Raw genomic sequence first — 24,532 nt, 5'->3', positions numbered from 1 at the left:
TACGTAAGGACTTTTCCACCTTTTCCTTAATAGAGAGGATGGTGGCTTTCTGTGCTGCATCAGTACTTCTCTTCCAGATGTTGTTAAGGAGGAGGGGATATCGGGTCAGTCTGTGTAATGGAGCCACCAGCAATTCTGGCAGATGTAGTCGTTTGCACTGTTCATTTTGTTCACACCACTACTAAATATAAAGGAAGACTGTTTTAGGATCTACAACCTCATGGTGCTTTCTGACCAAGCCGTTAATAAGCAATTAGCTGCATCATAAACTGACTGAAATGAAATGGGGATCCACTTGCGATGAAGCCAATTCACTTCCCAGTGAAGTCAAAGGAAAGACTCCCTTTCACTTCAAGAGGAGCTGAATCAGTCCCACAGGTTAATCTTTGGTATAGATAACTTCACATTTCAGGCATTATACTAATTCCTAATAATACGTTTCTTCACTATACCATTTAATCTTATCAAGAAAAATCTCAGTGAGTGAGTTTTGCACTTAGATGTGTATTTGTTGCCCCTGGGGGACTCCTGGTGGTATGAGAGCTATTCAGACCCCAAATGCCCCTAGTAGAGGCAGGACACTCGGCTACCACCCTGGAGCTGTCCATAAGAGTGAGCTCATTTTTCAGATTTAAATAGAGTAAAATCTGAAAGCTGAGCAAGTTTGAAATGATGATGTCCATTATTTAGTATTTATGTAGTGCTACTGGTTTATGTGATGCTAAAGATAAATAAAAGTGGCAGGGCCCTATCCCATGCAGTCTGTGGGGGACTAAATTTGGTTAGTGTAAATCTGGATTAACACCACCAATTGCAGATATATGCGGTGTAACTAAGAGCAGAATTTGATCACTCATGCTCACTTTAGAAGTCCATAAACAATAACTCTTCAAGCTTGGCAAGAGTTTAGGACAAGTCAATGGAGCTACAGCTACGTGACAGGGAAAAGCCAAGCCGCTAAATGTAGTATTGTTGTGCTAGCCTCCCAGTCTCCCTCTTCTTCCTAACTGGTTTCAGATACAGTAAAACAAAATGTATCTCAAGTGGTAAAAATGACATTTACATCTAGAAGCTGCTGTTTTAGTTCCATCCTGTGCACTCAAGGAGATTCTCTTCCCTTCCAGATGGGTCACAGAGATATAAATATGCAAAAGTGGGGAAAGCATTCAAGTGTTCTCCCTTGGGTTCAATGAAAAATCTACCAACTCCCTTCTCACAGGCTCACAAAAACATGCAAAAGCACTACCATCCTCTTTCATTACATTCATGTGCTTGGTGCTGTTAGCTTGGTTTATACATATACTTTTAACTTCCATCTGCAAAGAGAATTCAGACTCAGAATGAAGTAATAAAGCGCATATCTTATTCTGAACACTGTGCTTCTAAAGTCTGATATGACCATGTGACTATAAACATGGCTTCAAATAAAGACAGAACTTAAGTTACAAAACCACCACACCAGCCTCTCCAGTTCACACACAAGCCTCTCGAATCTCCTGTTTCTCAGGTGTGCCGCTCTTGTGAGTTTCGTATAAGTTTCATGCTATTTGGTGTTCTCATTAAAGCAGCAGCTCCTGGAGTCAAGTGATTATATGAAAATCTCAGCTTTCATTTTTTTAAAAGTAAGTTTTTAGCCCCCTTGGTTGCAGAGAAAAGCTTGAAGATGTAACCTGAATACATCCTAAAGGCTCAAAAATAAGAAGAGAAATGAAAAAAATCCCATATTTATTATTTTTAAGATTGCTTGATTTTTAAACCCATCTTCTGACTCATGATTTTGGAATGCTTGAGGTTGGCAATACTTACTCCCTGTCTGCACATATTGTTGGAGTGGCTGGTTCCTTTCTGGCTTCCACATTTTATGTTTCTATTTTAAATGTCCCTAAGGGCTGGCGTGTGCACCTGTTCCTTGCACTGGTGAGCAGTTACTTGTAAGAACAGGTCCACTGAAGCTCACATAACTACTCATCAGAGTCACTAATGGCAGTAACAGGGTCACAGTCTGGCCCTAAGCAGCAGCCCATGGCAGCACGTCTCAGAGCCTGGATGGACAGACTCAGACCAGCGGGGCTCTGGCTACTGTGCTAGAAATAGCTGTGGAAACAACACTTTTAAGATGAGGCTCAGGCTGGAGCTTTGGCTCTGAAGCCCATGCCCCTCCTAGGCTTCAGAGATCCAGCCCAAGCTGCAGCATCTACACAGATAATTTTAGTCCCAAGTCTGTTGATCCAGGTTTGGAAGCAGGGGCGGCTCTAGACATTTTGCTGCCCCAAGCAGGGCGGCATGCCGCGGGGGGCGCTCTGCCGGTCGCCGGGATGGCGGCAGGCAGCTCCAGTGGACCTCCCGGCAGAGCGGCCCCTGCGGCATGCCGCCCCAAGCATGCACTTGGCGTGCTGGGGCCTGGAGCCGCCCCTGTTTGGAGGCTCACTGTCATGGACTGTGTAGATGCAAGTCACAGAATCTGATTTGGTACAAGCTCTGATCTTTGAGCAGATAACATAAGACAGAAAATCCACAAACCCCTTAAAAACAGGCAGTTATTTTAGATTCTGCCCTCATTGTTGGGAAATCCCAAGAGGGGATCATTGCATTAGGTACTTAGTTATGTCAACTGCTTCACTGTGATCCAAGTGTTAGCAGACATCATAGGACATTATGCATCGGCCAACCCTGCTGCTCCTACCCTGAGATAAGCAGTAACATATGACAGGTTTGGATTAACAGTCCAGCTGCTTGACCTGCCCCGGTTAGAAGCTAGTTCTAACATCTAATAATTCTTTATTTTACAGGTTGCACTAATTGAATGTGCATTAAAATGCAGTTGCCACTGGAAAAGCACTGTATGAATGTAGTGGATGAAAACCTGGTGCCATTGAAGGTGCTCATGTCAATGGAAATTTTGCCTATGACTTCAATGGAGCCAGGATTCCACCCAATATATTTAAACCTGTGGTATCGTTAGCATTTCAAGAAAAAAGGCATAGACTGTTATCTGAAATAGAATATAGGCTTTTCCAGTTTGTTTTTAAAGACAAGATAGGATGGTTGAAGACTCAACAAGGAGAGCAAAACCAACACTTTACTTTCAGATAGATTCCAAAATCATCTCTCTGTCTCAGGTTCTCCAAGTAAAAGATGGCTGAGGTGTAATGAAGGCAGTAAATCTGGTGTGTCTGGCAGAGGTTACCTTGAAAATACTGCAAGACAAAAGATTTAGAAGTTTAACAAGATTGAAAAAGAGGAATGTCAAAGTGAGGGGCAAAACAATGGGGTAAACAATCTACTTTTCTTAGCTTTTATAAGGTACATTTTGCTGGAGATTTGATTATAACAGGGAAGATTGAGCTACAATAGAGAATAAACTTGCCAAAGAAAACTGCTTTCTTAAAGAATCCTGCCACAACTCTAGTATCTACGGGCATCTGTTGTGTTGAGACTTTACTGCAGGAAAAATAAAGTAGATGATAAAAAAAATGCTAGGCTACAGAACAGCTTTGCATAGCCTCATATTTAGCAATGTACTAAGGTATCAACGTGTGTTAGAGGCACTTACAAATCTGAGGTGAAGTCTTGTCCCCAGTGAAGTTAATGGCAAACTCTCATTGATTTCAGCGGGGCCAGGATTTCACCCAGTGAGTGAAAGAAGAATGAATGTTTCTCCGAAGCTCCCATTGGACAGCTTGATTCCTCCTAATAGATGATCTAGGTCTTTTAGTAAAAGTGTAATGTGACCAAGAAAGCACCTTCACATACTTTCTGCACTACATTCAGAGTCCTACTACAGAGCATTTCTGATCATGTTACCTTTGTGAGTACAGAGATGAAATCCAGGGAGGATTCAGATGCAGTGACATGGTCCTTTATAATTTTGAAAAAATCAGTCACAAAACTGAGACTCACCTAGTCAAGAAAAGAAAAAAAAATAGTTTGTCTGCTCTTCTGAGCTTTATTTTTACCACTAAATCTTTTTAACGTCCAGGTCCTGCAACTGACTCCATACCCAACAGAGTCCTGTACCTGCACAAAGCTCCATTGGCTGACTTTAAGTCAGCAGGCACGCACAGTCCCTTTCAGAATCATGGTCTAAGTGCTATAGTTAACACAATCCTGTTATAAACACACACTTAGGCCTTGTCAAGCACTGTTTAACAAAAATGATGAAACGAGATTACATTTTTCCAGTTACATTTATTTTACAACAGTAGCTACATAATTAATGTGAATGTTAAACACAAATTAACATTGGGAATTACAGAAATAAATGCTGTACACTGCTCTGATGTGACAGAACACTGTAGATGCAATGTGATTTAAGAGGTCTTCAAACTCATTTGGAAAGCGATTGTAATTTATATTCAATCTTATATCAATTTCCTGAAGCTAATGAAAGACATTTATTTAAAACTGCAAAGGGACCAGAATGTGAAAACTGCCTTTGCAAGCAAGGCATTCTCCCAAATTGAGTTTTTTTTAAATATTTTCACTTAGATTCTAGTGGTTCTATCTGAATCTCCACATCTTGTGCATCCAAAGAAAAATTTACTATGAAATCTACATTTACCATGCAGTGGTATCAGGGATCTACAGTATTCCTGTAGAGACAGAATCGAAAATAACTGCTGTAACTCCAGTACCATAGTGAACTACATTAAAATGCTGGGATTTTAATTTTAACCACTACATTTTGTTTAGCAAATTTGTGGGCCTACATAGCTTTCGGGGAGTTGCTCGTTGTACAATATGCATTCTAGCATGTTGGCAAGGTGTATTTTATATATTTCACAACATATTCTTTTATGGCAAGAGTGTCAGTGTCATTTTCCGCACATTTGACCATAATGGATGTTACTATATTAGATACACATGCAAAGATTTAAAAAAACATAATGGAAAAGGTATTAAAAATAACACTCAATCATGACTGTATCGTAATCAACCCTCCACAGTGTTCATCCTGTACCTACATATAATTCAACCCCCTCTCTTGTCTCAGACCATGATAGGGCCAGGCAAAAACTTGGTGCATGTTTATTCTGATGTTTAGTTTATCAGTTGTTTCTGTAGGGAGGCCAGGGAGAACTGAGGTCATAAGTCACTTCTTGGAGTAACAATTATTATTTTCTTTATGATATCGTATTATAGTGTAACAGGGCATGCATGCCCTGCACTGCAACTGCAGGGATTAATTCCTCTCTTTGGGCCGAGGAGGTCATGCCCCCTCAATGCTGCTGGGCATCTTCCAGTTGGAGACCAGGTATAAAAGGGAACAGCCCAGCTCATTCAGGGCAAACCACTGGAAAGGGAGGACGTGTGCTGCAGGCTCTGTTGAAGGACCGCTGGCACTTCACAATGCGGAGGCTAGCCAGACTGTGGTGACCAATGACCCCAAGGCTCCAGATGCCACAGAAAGAGGAGAGATCATGGGAACCCTGAGACGACAAGCCGTGGAGAAGCAGGTTGGAAGCAACCCAGGGAATCTTTGGGTACGTCTACACTGCACGATTATTTCGAATTAGCTTAAACCGATATTACAAAACAGATCTAATAAAATCGGTTTAGCGCGTCCACAGTGGGATCACGAAATCGATTGTTTGCGTCCATGGTCCAAAGCTACCATCGATTTCAGGAGCGGTGCACTGTGGGTAGCTGTTCCTCAGCTATCCCATAGTTCCCACTTCCGTGTTGAGAGCACAGTGCCTGATGGGGCAGAAAACACTGCCCCGGGTGGTGCTGGGTACAGCCTCACCCCTCCCTTTGTGAAGGCAGCAGACAACCCTTTGGCGCCTTTTTCGCGGAGTGCATTGAGCAAACGCCATAGCACAGCAATCTTTCCCTTTTTTTTTTCACGTGGTGGTGGGGGGAAATAAACTGAGGAGCTATTCCCTGAACCACGCCAGACACTGTGTTTGAACCTACAGACATTGGGAGCTCAGCCAAGAATGCAAATAATTTTCAGAGACTGCTGTGGACTGTGGGATAGCTGGAGTCCTCAGTACCCCCTCCCTCCCTTCATGAGCGTCCATTTGAGTCTCTGGCTTCCCGTTACGCTTGTCACGCAGCGCTGTGTATCCTGCAGTTTTTTATTCAAACGCTTTGGCATTTCGTGTTCTGTAACGGAGCTGGATACAACAGATTTGTCTCCCCATACAGCGATCAGACCTAGTATCTCCCGTACGGTCTATGCTGGAGCTCTTTTTCGATTTCAGACTGCATCGCCAGCCGTGCTGATCAGAGCTCCACGCTGGACAAGCAGGAAATGTAATTCAAAAGTTCGCGGGGCTTTTCCTGTTTACCTGCCCGCTGCATCCGAGTTCAGATTGCTGTCCAGAGCGGTCAGTGCTGCACTCTGGGATGCCGCCCGGAGGCCAATAACGTCGATTTCCGTCCACATGAACCCTAATCCGAGTTATCACTATCGAATTTAGCGCTACTCCTCTCGTTTGGGAGGAGTTCCGAAATCGATTTAAGGAGCCGTTTAACTCGATATTAATGACGACGTCGTGTGAACGGATACAGCGTTAAATCGGTATATCGGCCATTAAACCGATTTAAAGTCGCAGTGTAGACCTGGCCTTTGTGGGGAGGTGGTTGTAGAACCAGAGACTAGCTCATCGTGTTTTGCCAGATCCCTGAGCTGGTGGCGGGCAACCCTGCTACTGAAAGGGCCCTGGGCTAGGTCCCGGTGGAGAGGGAGGGCCTGGGTTCCCCTAACCTGGCTGCCACCGGCTCTGGGGTGGTGGCCCATCTTACCAGTTCTATTGACTCTGGCTGCTAAGCCGCAAAGCCCTGATCGTGAGAGCAGCTCTGTTGACTCTGGCTGTTAGGCCACCCCTCCCTGATAGAGAAGGTCAGTATATTGACTTTGGCTGTTAGGCCGCACTACTCTGGGACCCAGGGAGTCACTCAGACATGGTCGTGGGGCTATAACGACCCTTGCCCCATCCCAAAAGGGAATGAAGAATGCATACAGTAACATCAAAGGGCTCTGACTAAATAGAGGCCCAATGGGCTAGGCACTGCATAAGCAGAGTAAAAATCAGGGCTTTGTCTTGAAGCAATTACACTCTAAATAGACAAGAAAGATATTGGGTGGGAGAGGAAATTCAGACACAGAGAGATGAAATGATTGGGCCAACGTCACCCAGCAAGCCAATGGCACAGACAGGAGTAAAATCAACGTCTTCTGACTGTCAGTATCTACTAGCTCATACTGCCTCTCACCAATAAAGCTCTAATAATAATACTTAGCCCTCTGTGTGTTCAAGCCACTGTGCGGACACTGATTAATCTTTGCAATCCTTATTACAGAAGGCAAACGCTCTCTGTGTTGGTGGAAGAAGAGCAACAAAAATGAGATGTCAATGACCATGGGAAGTGTAACTTTGAGGAGGAAAACTGCAACACACAGTTTTCTTAATATAGTAACATTTGATCATAGTGATCATCTTCTGTAGTGCCCATTCACTGATGGAGGCAGAAACTGTACCCAAACGCTACCCCCTATTCAATCAGGGTGATGTAATTGCTCTTACACCGATAATTTTATATTCAGCGAACAGAATCAGTTCAGAAATAATTTCTTCTGTCTTATGTGATGCTGTCAAAGGTAGGACAGAGTTTTGCTTTCCCATTAATGCTAGGTAACAACTATTTCAGCTTGAAGGAATGCCAGATATTATCATTTGCAGTCTTGGCATTAAAATGCCTTGCAGAGAATGCTGTCCTTTGAAAATGGAGATCTTAGGCCAGGTTCTCTGCCTTGTTGAGTTTACACTCAGGGTGGGTGGTGCTAAGGATCCCTGAGTCTTTTCCTGGCCCCAGCACAAGTCAGAGCAGTGTAGAGACTACTTTAACTTGCACACGTTGGAAAAGAGTCCCCAGGGGGTCTGGCCACCAACTGAGAATAGACAGACCACAGAGCATTCCGGGTGTGTCTTCTCTCCACCTTGCCCCAGAAGCTGCACGGTGAGTAGCACACGAGACAAGCATATCACCTGGGGAATCCCGGGCTGGGGAGATGTGAGTGGTTTCTGTTCCCTTTGTCCTTATGGAGTAGCACAAAGGGACCATACTGTAGCAGACACTTCATGTCTATGCACTCGTTGGAGACAGGAAATTCACTGTTATATGCATCTGGCTGTTGTGATTGTTCTGCCTTAATGTTTGTATACTGAAGACTGCCAAAACTCATGATTTAACAAGACTCTATTTTAAAGAGCTAATTCCAAACTCGTCTTATGACATTTAATTCAAAACAGGAAACAATCAGACTACAGCCATAACCAAAACCCCAATGGCTCTATGCCTGTTCATGAAATCATTTGGACTGATGATGCCTCACCCAAATTGTTTTGCCAAAGAGGGAGGGGGAAAGTGTCCTTAGTGTCCTGAAATCTGGTCTGTTCCTCTTTTTTAATTATGCTCAGTTTTTGATCTAAATGAGATTTCTTTTGTTTCCCCTCACCTGGTTTAACTCCTCCAAGTTCCCAAAAAGTCCCCACACATCCACATCCATGAGGAACTCGTTGTTTTGCAGGTATTTGAGTGTATTCACAAATATCTTTAAAAAAGACAAGAAAGCCATATTATTTATTATCTGCATTAATTCAACATTAACAAACCAATTAATTTACAGAGGGCAGATAGATTTACCATATAGTCCTTCATAAGCCGTAATTTCACTGGCAGACTACAAAATGGCTGGGCTCACACCATTTAGGAGCAAGTCTTTTATGGCCTGCACAAAGCCTAAAAATAATGGGTTGTGGGCAGGAACTATGCAGTGACTGACGTGAGAGAATCCATACGCAGCCAGCCCACTGACTGAAACGTAGCCCCACCATGGCAGTTATTCTATTCTGTGGTCAGGAATGGGGGCTGAAGCCTCTTTAGACCTGTATGCGGGGGTTTATACCCACAGATCCATGCAATTGAAGACCCGGTAGTCATGAACTCTGTCCTCTAATCTAAGCCCACCCCAACTCTTTCCGTCTACCTCCAGGTTGCTGCTCTCTATGCTCCAGAATGAGGGGTGGAAGACTGCCACTAAGTAGCTGAATGGCTGTAAGGCCAAGGCTTTGAGAGGCTGGGTGGCTTGTTCAGTTTCTCTTCTTTTAGGGTGACTTTCAGTGGTGCTGAATGAATACTGAATACATTACACACCAGCTGCTATAGCTTGGCTCTTTGGGGGTTGCACTGACTTACTGGGATTTCTATCAAACAATGGCCCCAAAGCAGCTAAAAATGAGCTGAGAAATATAATTTATTTAACGGAAATGGCTTTACGTGAAAACATGAATAAAATGCCTATTGGTGCTGCCCAAGGTGCTAGGGGAGGGTTGAAGAGAGTGAATGCCAATGCTTATCCCTGCATTGGTCTAGCTGCCATGAACTAATGATCTGAGAGCCTGAGGAGAAAAAACCGCTTGAGGAGGAAATGCTCCATAGTCTCAAATCTTGGCTGAGCTTGATTAGAACAAGAACATTTAATAGTGAGAAATATTTAGAGCAGCAAGAAATAAATGGAACTGTGAGAGTTGCCAAACTCTTTCATAAGCACGTTTGTTTTCGCTGCTGAAGGATAATTAAAAAGGGGGATGGGAAGGAACGTATGGGGGAGGGGAGGCTGTATAATTTGGGAGCCACATGAGGCCTACTGCTGTGTCTACTTGCCTTTCTTTCTAGGTTTTTACTTCTCACTCATCACCACAGAGTCTGTTTGCCTTGTAATACCCCCTGCCTAGCAGGAGAACCCGCTCCTCAGCTATCCTCTACCACTTCTACTCTTTAAACAAATGTTTTAGATGGCAGGACACTTTCATGCTGACTTTTCCCAACTGTCCCATAACCGCCCTCTCCCCATTTCTGACCACCATAATGGAGCTCTCTGTGTTCTTCCTCATTCACCTGACTTTGGAGCATTTTTTTCTATGACTAAATGACTTTTTCAGCATAAAACGTGCTTTTTAAAATGTAATTCCTCCCTGGACCCTACCATCCTTCCTTTGAGAAACCAGTGGTAGAGATGGTGAAACTAAGAGAGTGTGTGTGTGTGTGTGTGTGTAAATCCTCTTAATACATCTTCCTTTATCATGTATAAAGGGATACTGTGTGGCCTAACTGTCAGTCACGCAGCCTTACCACAGTTTGTTCAATTTTGAAGATGCTCCTAATTTTCCTCAGGATAAGATTAGGTTTGATTTTATTTTTTCTGCTGGGTGGGAGGAGAGCTTGAAATACTAGAATTACTGCAATACTAGAATTTTGCATTTTCAAGTTCTAATTTGGATAACACAACTACAACCCATTAGTCCTCTTCAAGCTAAGCTATTAAAAGCCAGGAGTACAAAATGAAATGGACTAGGAATAATGGAAAGTATAGCATTATGAGTCTGAAAGGGGAAGTGGAGAGAGAGTGAAAGACAGACTAAAATGACCTCTGATACTACTGGGAGTACAGAACGCACTGAACCAAGAGAGATTGATGCAAAACACTGAGAAGAGGTACACAGAGGAAAAGATTTCATCAGGATGAAACGAAAACCAGAGAATTGTGGAAACAGGTTTAGAAAACAAGACACGAGGAGCACAAAAATATACAGCACAAAAGTACAAGTAATTTCCACTGAGATATAAAGAAGGAGAGGTTATAGATGACTTTCTTCTTGCCCCACTAATGGCAGGACAAGCCCCATGTTTAATCTACTGGAGAAATAAATCCAAATTTACCGTCCTGAGAACCAGTAAGCGATCCAGAAAGTAACTGCATTCACTTGTAAAAAGCTCCCACATAGCTTCTTTTTTCCTCATTTCTAATGGATCATCAGTGTCTTTCTCCTCAGTCTGTTGAGTTATCATCATTTCAAGCCAAGTTTTATTCTGTTGATTGGAGGAGGGGGTGGGGGAAGGAAAAAACCTTATACATTTCATGCAAAAGAGCTGAATGATTCATAACCTGCGGCAATCTTTATGCAATGTATTAAAATACAGTATAAATAACAGAATCAGAGAAAGGTAAGGCTTTGAGAAGTCATCAAGTGTAGCCCCTTGTGCTGTGGTAGGACCAAGTAAACCTGGCCTGGATATCAACAGTTCTCAGCCTTTGGTTGGATGTTTAATAGTTAAAAAACAAAAATCTTGACATTTTACTCTTGAGTATTACCAAGCATATATATAATAATAATAATGCAGAATAATTTTTTGCATTTATGTAGCACCTTCCATCCAAGGATCTCAGGATGGTTTGCAAACATTTTTGAATTTAACCTCCCATCATCCCTCTAAAGCAGAGGTGTGTTATTCTACCTGTTTTTCAGATGGTGAAATCAAGGAACAGAGACCTTCACAGTGTAGCTACACTGCAGCTGGGAGAGAGCCTCCCTGTGTGGAGGGAGACACTCGAGTTAGCTTTGCTTGAGCCAGCACACTAACAATTGCAGTGTGGCCATTGCAGCATGGGGAGGGGTTCAGGCTAGCCCTTCAAACTCTGACCCACCGGCTCAGGCGGCTTGAACTCGGGCAGCTAGCCTGAGCCACTTCCAAGGCACAACAGCCACACTGCTCTTTTTTAGGGTGCTAGTTTGAGCGAAGCTAGTGTTCTGAGCTGCAGTGTAGACATACCCTAAGTGACTACGGGCACATGAAGCCTGGCAGACCTGGGAATAAATCCCAAATCGCCTGTCTCCTAGACTTCTGTCTTAACCACAAGACTAACCACCTTCTGTTGTAACAATTATATTCTAAATTTATATACAGATTCTGCACATAGACTGCCTATGTCGATTACTGGCATGGAAAAGATTAATTTTAAAAGGGACACAAAGAAGGGAAACAAGGGGACTATCAGTGTAGTACACTGAGTATTTCACTACCTTAAAACTGTGAAACTCATATCCGCTGCAGTCTGTGATCTTAATGGTTGAAAGACAGTTTTTCAGATCAGACATTTGCTTTTGTTTGTCTTTACTCTGTTAAAAGATAAATTCTACACGTTATAATTTAAAGAGGTAAATAATATGCTTATTAGCTTCAGTAATTTTATTTTAATCTGCAAGGACCTCACCCTAATGTTTGGTTTCTTTGACAACCCCTGTACACATAGCCAGTGAAAGGAGTGCAGATGCAGTGCTGTCATTTGCTTCTACATATTGGATATGGATGGGAGCCAAGGTCAAGGTGGCTCTTTGGTACAATGAGATTGAGTTGTACAGTGCGCTAATCTTTGACTGTTGCTAACCCAGAATATCACAAATGATAATAGGCTATTCTCAAAACCCATCTAGGAATAAACTCAGTTTGCTTTGCTCATGCAAAAATCAGTGATATGTGACCAGGAAATCTATGCGGGTATAAGTTTTTTCAAAATATTTTAATAAACTACACATTTAAAGTGACACTGTCTGGTCAAATTTGCCATAACATTTAAGGTGCTTTTTTTTTTTGAAAAAATAAGATTTTATGAACCCTAAAAGAGATTTTTCCATGAAATGAATAATAATAATAAAAGAATCAATGGATTTTAAAAAAGCGAACAAACATTGCTTGCAGCATTTGCACACCAGACCTCACAGCATTATGCTTAGTGCCACAAATATTTTAGAGTCTCAAAGTGAATGTTTACTTGATTGTGTTTCATATTTGCTTTCAGAGACCATTTGGGGGCTTGTACTTCATACTCTCAAAAATGAATTTTAAGATGAATGCTGGAATATTTGCCAAAAGGACCTTTTGAAATGTGTATTTCATTATAATATTTGAAATTCACAGTTTGATCTGTGATGGTCAGTTCCATAAGATGTTCTATCAGTGAGCAGAAACAATATTGCTTGCATTTTCTAATTAAGGCACTGATCCTGCAAACATGTAGGCGTGTGGTTAACTTTTACGTCCATGAATAATCCCAGTGAACTCACTTTTGAGTGAACATCAACATTAACAACAAATGTTTCTTGCCATTTGAATAGCTTGTTTGTGTTTGTTGCACATTTTAAATATTTGAACCTCAAAATTCTCAGTTGCAGGTTACAATCCAACAAATACTTATGCACATGCTTAACTTTCAACATGCAAATAGTCCCATTCAAAAAGAGCAGACTGGCAGACTAACACCATAATAATGTAGTCAATTATTTATGCCTTTAAAGAATTAACATGTGAATAATTTATTTACCTTTAAACAAAGTAAAGACAACAAAAGCAAATATCTGATCTAGAAAATTGGCTTTCAACCATTAAGATTATAGAATGTGACAGATATCAGTGTCACAGTTTTTACTAATGTATTGAACTCAAGCAGACTACTCAAGTAGTTGAGCTATATATGCATTAGTGTTTGCAGGATTGGCACCTATAACTGTAAGGATTATAAAGTGAATAAGGAAAAGTTATTTACTTGTTCCCATAATATAAGAACTAGCCACCAAATTAAATTAATGGGCAGCAGGTTTAAAACAAATAAAAGGAAGTTCTTCTTCACACAGCGCACAGTCAACCTGTGGAACTCCTTGCCTGAGAAGATTGTGAAGGCTAGGACTGTAACAGGGTTTAAAAGAGAACTAGATAAATTCATGGAGGTTAAGTCCATTAATGGCTAATAGCCAGGATGGGTAAGGAATGGTGTCCCTAGCTTCTGTTTGTCAGAGGGTGAGATGGATGGCAGGAGAGAGATCACTTGATCATTACCTGTTATGTCCACTTCCTCTGGGACACCCGGCATTGGCCACTGTCAGTAGACAGGCTACTGGGCTGGATGGACCTTTGGTCTGACCCAGTATGGCCAGTCTTATGTTCTTATGATTTTGAAGTTAAAATGCCTAATATTTGCAACAAACTCTCACATGCTATTTGATTGGAGATAGAAATACTTGTCAAGAAATTTGTGAATAACTTTGACAAATACAACTGAGAATTTAGTTAACAGAAAAAGAAAGACATTATTCAGTGCAAATTGCTCACTCATCCTTAACTGTGAGAACAGGAAGGTGAAATTGACTAACTAAAAGTGAAATTTACTCATGTATTTTCATTATCCAAGCTGCTAGGAAACCAATGAAAAAATAAAAAACCTAAGCAGATAAAAGTAAAATAAATGTAAAGTATTTAATATTTTAAAATAATTTAGTTGTGGTTGGCAACCTAGAAAGGAAATTAAGTTGATCTTTTTTTAAAATGTGATTATTGACCTGTCTGTTCAAATAAAGTTTCAATCTGCATCTACAGTGGTGTAACAGAAATCAGCTTTCCCTTAGAGTTCAACTTTACCCTAAACAGAGAAGTACATTTCAAGTGTGTGTGTGATTTAATAACAATAAAATGACAGATTTCTATAGCGCTTTTACTGCTCTGAGGGACAAAGAAGTTTGAAGCCTCATTAGCTACCATAGCAGCATAGGAATCTGAGTTTGGTTTGAACCTCCTACAGTGGAGTCACTAATGAGAATAATTATAGAGACCATTTATTACCATCTGAAACCAAAGACAGTGAATATTATGGTAACTACTATATTGCTACTAAAGAAACAAAATGGGACAATGAACTGGTATAAACAAGGATACAGAAATTGTATCCTCTATGGAAAAACATTTTCATAGTTTAGTTATTTATTTATGTGAAAAAATATATGCACATACTGAAACAGTACAGAAAATATGGGATCCTCATCATTTTCCTGGTTTAATAATGCAAGCCATATATTCAGAAATATTTATTTTAAACAGTTTGGTAACATCTGGTATTGAAGTTACAGGAAGAGTTTTTATTCCCCATTGGTATTTGGGTGGTGGGTGGCGGGGAGGAGAGGAGAATGCTTCAGAAGTTTTTCAAATGAATTATCATTGCTTTATTTATTGAAAAAACCACTCTGAAAATTGTCCGCACTTGTTTCATTGCTCTGTCCTAATTTCTTAAATTCCACTAATGCCAATTGGATTTAAGCACATATTAATTGCCCTGCTGAACTGAGGTCTAAATTGACAAATAAACAGGAATGTTTGTGCTCATGCAGAGAGAACAAAATGAGAACAAAGTGAAGACATGGCTCAAAAGATAATCATCTTAGCCCAGATCCGAGTCCATGTGTAAGTGAATAAATAGTTATAAAAAAAGATGGAGAAAAGTTGTTCTCTCTTGCCCAGAGGGCAGGACAAGAGGCAATGGTTCAAACTACAGCAGAGCAGATTTAGATTAAATCTCAGGAAAAAACTTTCTAGCTGTAAGAGCAGCAGGACAATGGAACAGACGGGCCTTGGGAGATTTTCAAAAGGAGGCTGGAGAACCATCTGTCTTGGATGGTAGACACAACAAATCCTGCATCTTGGCAGGAGTTAGACTAGATAAGCAGTTCTCAACTCAGGGATTGCACACAGGTTTCAGGGGGTCCGCAAAGCAGGGTCAGAATTAGACTCACTGGGGCCCAGGGCAGAAAGCTGAAGCTGGAGCCCTGCCACAGTGGGCCTGAAACCCAAGCCTAAGCAATTTAACTTCCCAGGGCCTCTTGCAGCATGGGGCCTCCTGCAGCATGGGGCCATGGGCAGTTGCCCTGCTTGATACCTCCTAATGCTGGCCCTGGCTTTTATATACAGGAAAACAATTGTTGTGGCACAGGCGGGCTGCAGAATTTTTATAGTATGTTGGGGGGCCTCAGAAAGAAAAGGGTTGAGAACCCCTGGACTAGATGACCCTTGCAGTCCCCTCTAACCCTATAATTCTATGATTCAATGTGGATACATGGGTCTGCCTGCACACATCGGTTTGCAGGATCTGGGCCCTACTAAGTATACCAAGGAAAATAATCGTCTTGTTATGGGAATTTTTGAAGGAAGTCAGAACAGATCCATAAACTCCGTTGCAGGATTACGCCACTGGTAAAACAACCTTGACTAACATTAGGAAATTGTCACATAGAAAATAAATACTTTACAAAAATATATTGCCTGTTAAAGCTTTATTTATTAACTATAGGAACCAAATTTAGATAGAAAAGTAAAATAAAAAAATTAGGGAAAGGCCATTTAATTTTCACCAAACCATCCCATTTCTATATTTTAAATCATATTTCTAACTCATAGTCCAACCGAGGGGTTGAAGCTACTGCCCTTACGCATGTGAATGCCACATGCATTTCAAGGGGGTTAATCATACAAATAAGGGAGTGGGATTCAACCCCTATTTTGTAACATTTTGACCCCATTTCTAACATTTCAAGTATATGTGCTGCCGTGTACTGTGTAAGGGTAGAAGGGACCATTAAGAACATCTAGTGTGACCTCCTGCATAACACAGGCCAGAGGATTTCACCTGGCAAATATATGAACTGTGAAATACTTGTTGGTAAACTATTAATTTAACCTTTCTGAGCCATCAGTGTAGCTCCGTATGTACTTATAGCCCTGATCACTGTACTGACTGAGTGCCTAAAGGAGCAGTAGGTTAATTTTAAATCTTTGATTAACGTTAAAGCGCTCACTTCAAACATCTTTGGGTTCCTCAGAAGATCATTTTGAGTTTGGGACTAATATTGTTTTTCAAAATTACTTGTTGACAATAAACACAATAAAAAACCCCCAAGACCTAATTGCGCATAGGCAGGTGACTAACTTTCAAATGACCCCATATACATCTACAAGTGGAAACAGCAGCTCCTTTCAGTAGCAATTCATATATTATTTCATTCAGAGACACTTGAGAAATTTGATATACACAAATGGATCAGGAACAAGGGCTGTACTAGCAGATTGCATTGTAGAAGTGGGACCTCAGAGACAGAGTTAGGCTGGCTTTGTTCTTAGCAGGGCTCTTCAACTATTGGTAAATAGTTTTTATTTCAACACATCAGATTTGTTTCATTGCAGCATGTTTCTTTAAGTTAACGCCACTAATGAAGTGATTTTTGACTCCAATACAGTAGGATACTTTAATAGGTACTTAACTTTAAGTATTCGAGTAGTCCCATTGTAAACTTCTTAGCCTCAGTGACATGTGGCCATAAGAAAGCAAGAGCTTTACAAGACTAAAAAGGAATTAGACGGTTGCATGAATAGCTAGAATGTTTGTAATTAAAGCCAACAAAAATTTTGGAAGTGTTATTAAGCCTTGCGCTCAGGGCTTAAACCAATTTATATCTATTAGAAATCAGGCTGAGACCTATGTAGGGGGTAGATCACCCCACAGATTACCTGGCTGAACTGGGACATTTATTTTTAATTTCACCGGCCCTCTGTCTTTCTTCAGAGATAGTAAAATGAACAACCAAGTTAACCTTTCACAGCTTTAATCTGTGGGAAACTCTATTAGAGGAAAAATTATGTTTTGAAATACTCACAGCTCCTTTTCTGGCAAATGGCCACCTTGGTTTTTTGGACTCTAATGGATAAAATTAAAAGAAATAAGTTGGTGGGCATAAAAACAAAAGGAAGATCATTAATATTATTTTGCGGCTCTTTTTTTTGAAGAAGACAAAGAACATTCTTAAGAAGAAGAAATAATGTATACTTAACTAAAATTTATCAGCTGCGTACATGCAGTTTGTGAGGTTGAGCTAAACCCATTGATGGCTTTTTGAACAGGTCCCATGTGCAAGTGTAATGTGTACCAATGACTGGATTTTCAGAGCTGCTGAGTGCTCACAATTCTCATTGTCAATGTGAGTTGCAGGTGCTCAGCACTGCTAAAAACCGAGCTACAGGATTGCAAGTTAATTTCTTACAATGACATGATCAATTAGACTTCACATTAGTTCTTTAAAATGACATCATTCAACTTTCAAGAACACTAGGCATAGCTGTTCATTACAGCATCTAAGGGCTTGTCCACTAAGCCTGGTCTACACTAGGAGTGGGGGAAGGGATCGATCTAATTTACACAACTTCAGCTACATGAATACCATAGCTGAAGTCGATGTACTTAGACCTACTTATAATGGTGTCTTCACTGCAGTAGGTCAACTGCTGACACTCCCGCATCAACTCTCCTGCACCTCTTGCGGAGCTGGAGTACAGGAGTCAACGGGAGAATGTTCGGGGGTCGATTTATCATGTCTAGACTAGACACAATAAATCGATCCCTGCTGGATCGATTGCTGCCTGCCGATCCGGCGGTAGTGTAGACATAGATAAGTTTGCCAGCCTAATTATACCTCTATAGTTATACTGGTATAACTTAATATATTTGTATAGTTATACCAGTAAATTTCCCCATGTAAACACAGCCTAATAACTTAGGCCCTGATTCATGAACACATGTGCTTAAGTATCATTGCATTAAAATTGAAGTTCAAAACCATGTTTTAAAATCATGATTTAGACAACAGTCAATTTAATAGTTCCAAAATTATATCCCATAGGACTGTGCATCATTTGATATTCCTTAATAGCTCACTACACCTAGCCTAAGTCCTGACCTTTTTAAAGGCTAAAGAACCTAAGGACTTGTCTACACTATTGCCTAAGTTGATGTAACTTACATCGCTCAGGAGTGTGAAAAAGCCACCCTCATAGTGACACAAGTTACACGGCCCTACGCCTTGTCCACACCAGTGCGAAGTTGGTGGGAGATGCTCTCCCACCAACACAGCTTCTGCCTCTCGTTGAGATGGAGTAATTATGCTGACAGGAGAGTGTTCTCCCATAGTGCATCTTCAGCAGATGCACTACAGTGGTGCAGCTGTGCCAATGTAGCACAGTAGTGTAGACTAGCCCGAAGAAAAACAATCTATATTTGCTTGGGCTTGAGAAAAGCAGTGAAGTGTCAAGCACTAGGAATATTAAGCCTCTGAGATCTATAGTTTGACTCACCTTATTTATCTCATAGACTTTCTTTTGGAGTAAGTGGCTTATAAACTAACAATGATGCTAAACACCAGTACCACTGTAGGCAGAATTCACTGATCAGCTGTATTATACAGTTGATCAGCAAAGAAGCCTGATAAGAGTAAATCCACAGTGAATTTTCATATTTGCACCTGGCAGTTTCAGCTGTGAATATTTGAATCCTGAGGGATGTTGGTTTTATGCTCCAAGTATAATTTAACTTTTTAAAAATATATATATATATTTATGCGTGGTTTAAAAGAATCAAAACCCACCCTGTACTTGACCGGCATTTAGCAGCAGCGGTGAGCGTTGCAGGTAGTCAGCTGCATCATCTGACACTAGGAGGTCTCCAGGGAACACCTCAAGTCCGGGCAAGCTTACCACCACAGAGCTACGTCTGCGTTCTGCTGATCTACATGAACTACAAGAGAAAAAACTTCAGAGCCTCTCCTAATAGTATTACATAGGTGATTTATTTAGTGCTCATTGCTAATAATAAGCAACCACAAGCAAAAAACCCAAAAGCACACTTGGGCTCTGTATGATGCATTTAAAAAAATCAGTAATCTAATGAGCAGAAAACTGGACCCCATGCAGAAAAAACCCTGCTTTCACTTGCTGGCACTAACATTGTCACTCCTAAAACAACAGGCATGCCAGACACATCCTAAGAAGTCTCGAAAGACAAAGTATTAAAATATACAGTGCTGTCATAATTTCCCCCACTACTTGTGATGCTATATACAAAGAATGATAACCTGGTGTACGCTACCGTATTATCACTAATGTGTTACCACTCTTGCACAATTTCGCTAAATCTGATACAAAGTATGTTATGTAAGGTATAAACGCAAAAGTTGTAATCTGCTAAATTTGATAATCCTGTTTATATACATATATCATCTTTGTATCCGAAGTTAAGAATATTTGCTGTGTATTTGTATCTCAAGCACATGTGGTGCTCCTGGATGATACCCCCAGACAGATATTCATCAACACTAGCCAGCCTGAAGAACAATCAACTATTCCAGGGACCGTCCTGAAAACATCTGATGACTCAGCAAGGCATGTAAGGACATGTGATCTAAGACTCCGTCTTTTACCAGTAACTTTCCATGCTCATGTGAACCTGGACCCCATGTTAGCCAGTAACTTTCCATGCACATGGACTGAGCTATAAACTGCAAGCTGTGACATGACTGTGTTGTCTTCATTCCTGCTCCACATCTCTGGACATGATTTTTAACAAAGGAGAGCTTTGAACAATGGACTGAGGACCCCCAATCTAATGGGTGAATGAGAGAGACTTATTACAAGTTAGCAGATTTAACATCACTGCTATTATTCTCACCTGCAAACTGTGAAACTAGTTGTAATGTGTATGATTCCTTTAACCAATTAATAACTCTCTTCTTTTCTTTTTATATTAATAAACCTTTAGTTTTTAGTTATTAAAGTAACTGGCTACAGCGTGATATTTGGTAAGATATTGACTCGGAGAAGTGGTTGATCCTTTGGAATCAGAAGAATCTTAAATATGATGACTCTGGTTTTCAGTAACCGCTCATCAAAAAGACTTGATATTTGAGTGGTGGGAGGGCCTGGATTGCCTAAGGAGACTGTGTTCTTAGCTTCTTGTTAAGCAGTGTGGTGATAAAGGAACTTACTTTTACTAGCTTGGTGAACTCTAATGTTAACATAACCAACTGTCTGAGGTGTGTCTGTCCTATTTTTTATCAGTTTGCCCTGAATGTGGCATTCTCAGTTGCAACCCATGCCCGGCATGGCCAACACTGTTCCTTTTACAATGGATTAAAATAAAATGGACTCCTGCAGCATGTTTTCTTTATAATGTTTCAGGTCTTATGCAGTCCCACTGAATTATTGTATACCATATTAATAGGTAATAGGTAAAAGGAGCATTTAATAAAAGAATAAGGAACCTTGTCTAGTAAGATACCCATAGAGTTTACAGCCAAGGCCAGGGATTGAAACTTTAAGAGCTGAGAAACAAAAGGTTAAAGTTCTTGTGGAAGCATTTAAATGCATTCAGTGATTCACTTTGAAGCCCCTACAAGTGAGTGCTTGAATAAAGAATAGGATAGCAGTACCCTGGGATGGTAACTAAGTCCACACATGGGTGTAGGAGCCTTTGGGCTGCATGGGTAAAGAGGGGGTGATTTAATCTTTGATGCAACTCAGCTGATTTCAAAACGAGCTAGAAAATCAGAAAAGAATTTCATGGGATTTTTAAAAAGTTTGAGTATACTTTTGAATATGTTACTTCTGTTTGGCTGTTTTCCGATGGTTTCATGTTTATAAATCTCTAGAGAGTGTTCAGTCAAAGTTGGTAATTATTCTAACAGTTTCTAACCCTCTTAATTTGCAGTATAATATGCCTTCACCTGCTCGCTGGTGTAAGGCAAGCAGCTCTTTCCAACTGTTGTTACTAACAAAAGGCTATTCCATTTTTTGTTAGAGCAGATGCCGGGAGAAATGGGCGTTGTTAATTTAAATGTAAGTATATGTGTTTCACTGAATTTCATTTTCAAATGTATTGTTAATGTTTTGGTTTAAAGTAAGGCTCTGAGATTTATTTCTCATGTAATCCAACACTAATTCTTAGATTGTAAACTCTTTGAACTGGGACATTTTGCTATGTGGCTATGAACACAGTGCAAATGTTCAATGATGAAAACAGTCATGGTCCTAGAGCCCAGTTTTAAAACTGCTTCTGAAACTACTTTTAATCCCAGTCACGGTAACCTTGAAGACACTTATTTTACAGTACTAGCCAGCTGCTGCAACATAATGGGCAATAAACAACTTCATGTGGTATAATAGCTAAACTGTAAAGATCGGCAGTGTAGCAAGTTGGTGTGGCTCCCCTCCTGCCCAGGACAGGGAGCGCCCAGCCAGAAGCCTGAGTGGGCGGGGCTAAGTAGCGGTGAGTCCGCCCCTCACAGGGTCAGGCGACGACCCGGAAGTACAAAAGCCGGCCGTCAGAGCTCAGTTGGAGCCCAGTCACCGCCGGGAGCAGACCTGCCACAGGGAGTTCGAGACTGGGAACCATCTAGGGCCTAGGACAGCCGCCCTGACTGGCCAGAGCTTCCCCATGCCCGCTACCTGGAGGAGCTGCCGGAGCTTCCCCGTGCCTACTGCCCGGGGGAACTGCCAAAGCTTCCCCGTGCCTATTACCTGGAGGAGCCGCTGGAGCCTCTTTGGCCCTGCTGTTATCCGGAGGAACCACCGAAGCAAGCCAGCCTAGACTTCCCTGAGGAACTACCGGACCTGCCACCCAGCCCTGGCCGTGAGGAGCCCATGCTGCTGGACTTCCCGGGGGGCGACCCCATGGACCAGGTAGGCCCTGAGGGGGAGGTCGGAAGTAGCCCGGGGGCAGCTGACTCCGGTCAGGCTGCAACCATATCCAAGCCTATGTCAGTGTGTTGCAAGCAGGATCCCCACTGACGCAACAGCGGACTGTCTGCCCCTGTTAGGGCCCCAGGCTGGGACACAATGGAGTGGGTGGGCCTGCGTCCCCCCTGCCACCCCACTTACGAGTGGCAGTCTCCCCGTCTCCCCGGTGCTCAGGCCTACGGGCCTGGGCTTATAGACTGTGCTTTGCTCAGCCCTGAGCCAAAAGGGCCTGAGCTTGGTGACTCTGCGTTTGGTGCCCCGCCTGAACTTAGGGCTGGGCCCCTTTAAACTGTATTGTTGCTCAGCCCTGAAGCAGAGGGCCTGAGCCCCCCTTTGACTCTGTAGTGTGCTCTGCCCCGAACCCAGGGACCCGAGCCTTGTGACGTGTTTGTCACCCAGGACCGGAGCCAGGGGGTTTGCCCGGCCAGAGAACGTGTAGCGAGCCAGTGTGGCTCCCCTTCGCCCCTCGGAGAGGGTCGAGCCCCGGTCCCACACGTTCACAGGCAGATATCCATCAACTTGGATTCATGATACCAATTTAGAAAATTGTTACTGATCTTAAAAAGTAGCTAATGACAGTCAGTTTTGACACTGAATGCTAGATTATTGACAACAGTTATGACAAACAACCGGTAGCTCTTTGTCATTCTTGGTAATCAAATTAAACAGTAGTATAATAAAAAATCAGGATAAAGTTTGTCATTTTCAAAGACACGTGCATCTAACTGAGCTCATCATTTAGGTGTGCAAATCTCCTACATGTATATGCAAGGTGAGGACACGTGTGTATGTCTACTGTATACGTAAGCAGACAACCCCAACGTGGATGTATGCATCAGTGACTTGTATGCCTGAATCATGCATGCACACGTAGATGTGTAAATCTGTGACTATCTGAGCCAAAGTTTATATTGGGTTCTTTTGTTGGTTTTACAGGAGAAAAAAAGCTGGAATCTTGTGCAACTGAATTACTGGAGTTGGAGTTCTCTACATAGAAATGCAGCATTTCACCATTATTTTCTGCCTACAGAGTGTTTGTAGGTGTGCATTTTCTTCAGGATTTTTTCTTCTTGGGAGGAGGGGAAGAATTTCATGACTAAGTGCTTGAATGAAAGGATTGTGTTTACCATAGGAATGAACTGAAGCGCAACAAGAGTGGCAAATATTTGTGCAATAATTCTTCCTTTAAATCTTGTTTGCCAGTGAAACAACACAATGTCAACGGTTTGTATTACAAAGTTATTGAAAATGATTAAAAACCTTTAAGTAAATCAGGATCTGGAAAAATCAAACATACACTATGTACAATCTCTCCTAGCAATGGAATGAAACTTCACATGGTATGTTTTTAAGGTGTGCAATTTTGATGTGTTCATAATTTTCTCTTAACTACACCTATATCGTGCACCATATTTGATTTTAAAAATGCTTTCAAAGCTGTTATTAAAATAAATCTAATTTATGTAAGAATAAAAACAATTAGATCACAAAGATCAGCATTGTAGGATGTGTGCAGCACTAAATTAGAATGTGGCATACTCCAACAATATTATAAGCAAGTTCATTTGCAGGGCACAAGGGAATGAACAGGATTTCAAAAATGGATAAGCCTATGTCCCATATCCCAGTGAAAATGGACTGTCCTGGTTACACTTGAGAATGAGAGGCGTGTCTCTTGGGGAAGGGGGGAGGGGGGAAGCTCGATCATTTGGGTATTAAATTCCTCAGCATGTCAATGGAATGGGGTAGGGTGAAGATGAATTCATAGTAAATTGAGAGGAAAGGGCAAGTCCATTAGGAATGCAGGTGCAGGGATGCCTCTCTGCCCTATAGGCTCTTCTGACTGATCTGTGAAGTAGTGCTAAGAGTGATACAGCCAGCCCTCACAGCAGTCTTCTAACTGAAGAATTCTCTGACACTCCAATAGCGTTTCTTCTGGCTGTGATACCAAGGGATTAGGGTTGAATTAACTGATTTGGATAAAATCAATTGAATAAATGCTTTGCTGAGAACTTGAACTAAATCCAATTACTGAACTTCAAAATTTTGTTTAAAACAAAAGAAAACAATAATGTTGTTTGTGAGGCTATTCCTGCTGTTTAGTTTAGTTTCTGGCCATCGAGAAGCATCACCAACCTAGCATTAACAGTTTTACTGGTCCTGCACCTTCCATATATCCCACCTAAAATTTTCAAGGTACTGTTCATTAAAATGATTATAACACCAGGAAACAAGGAACTGATATGTAGGGAGGTGCTGGTGACGCTTATCTTGTTTTATGTTCTTGTTTAGGGTGACCAGATAGCAA

At 41.4% G+C, this 24,532-nt stretch overlaps 1 protein-coding gene across 2 annotated transcripts in view; it reads right to left on the bottom strand.

The window, feature by feature from the left end:
• Nucleotides 1-19,224, bottom strand: part of PLEKHG7 (pleckstrin homology and RhoGEF domain containing G7) — a 47,897-nt gene extending 28,673 nt beyond the window's left edge. Inside the window, exons 1-8 of one of the 2 annotated variants that reach the window (XM_032765088.2) lie at nt 19,080-19,224; nt 17,319-17,359; nt 11,871-11,966; nt 10,729-10,878; nt 8,465-8,560; nt 3,805-3,900; nt 3,084-3,197; nt 4-178 (exon numbers count right to left, since the gene is read on the bottom strand). In XM_032765088.2, the coding sequence (XP_032620979.2) occupies nt 4-178; nt 3,084-3,197; nt 3,805-3,900; nt 8,465-8,560; nt 10,729-10,878; nt 11,871-11,945 (706 nt within the window). In that variant the 5' untranslated portion in view covers nt 11,946-11,966; nt 17,319-17,359; nt 19,080-19,224. Of the gene's footprint in view, nt 1-3; nt 179-3,083; nt 3,198-3,804; nt 3,901-8,464; nt 8,561-10,728; nt 10,879-11,870; nt 11,967-17,318; nt 17,360-19,079 lie in introns of those variants that run through there. The other variant, XM_032765106.2, reaches the window with a different exon arrangement.
• Between the last annotated feature and the right edge of the window lie 5,308 nt (nt 19,225-24,532).

The sequence above is a fragment of the Chelonoidis abingdonii genome, chromosome 1 (assembly GCF_003597395.2).
Source record: "Chelonoidis abingdonii isolate Lonesome George chromosome 1, CheloAbing_2.0, whole genome shotgun sequence".
NCBI lineage: Eukaryota > Metazoa > Chordata > Testudines > Testudinidae > Chelonoidis > Chelonoidis abingdonii.
The sequence above is the reverse complement of the archived record's forward strand: the minus strand, read 5'-3'. Positions and strand labels throughout refer to the sequence as shown.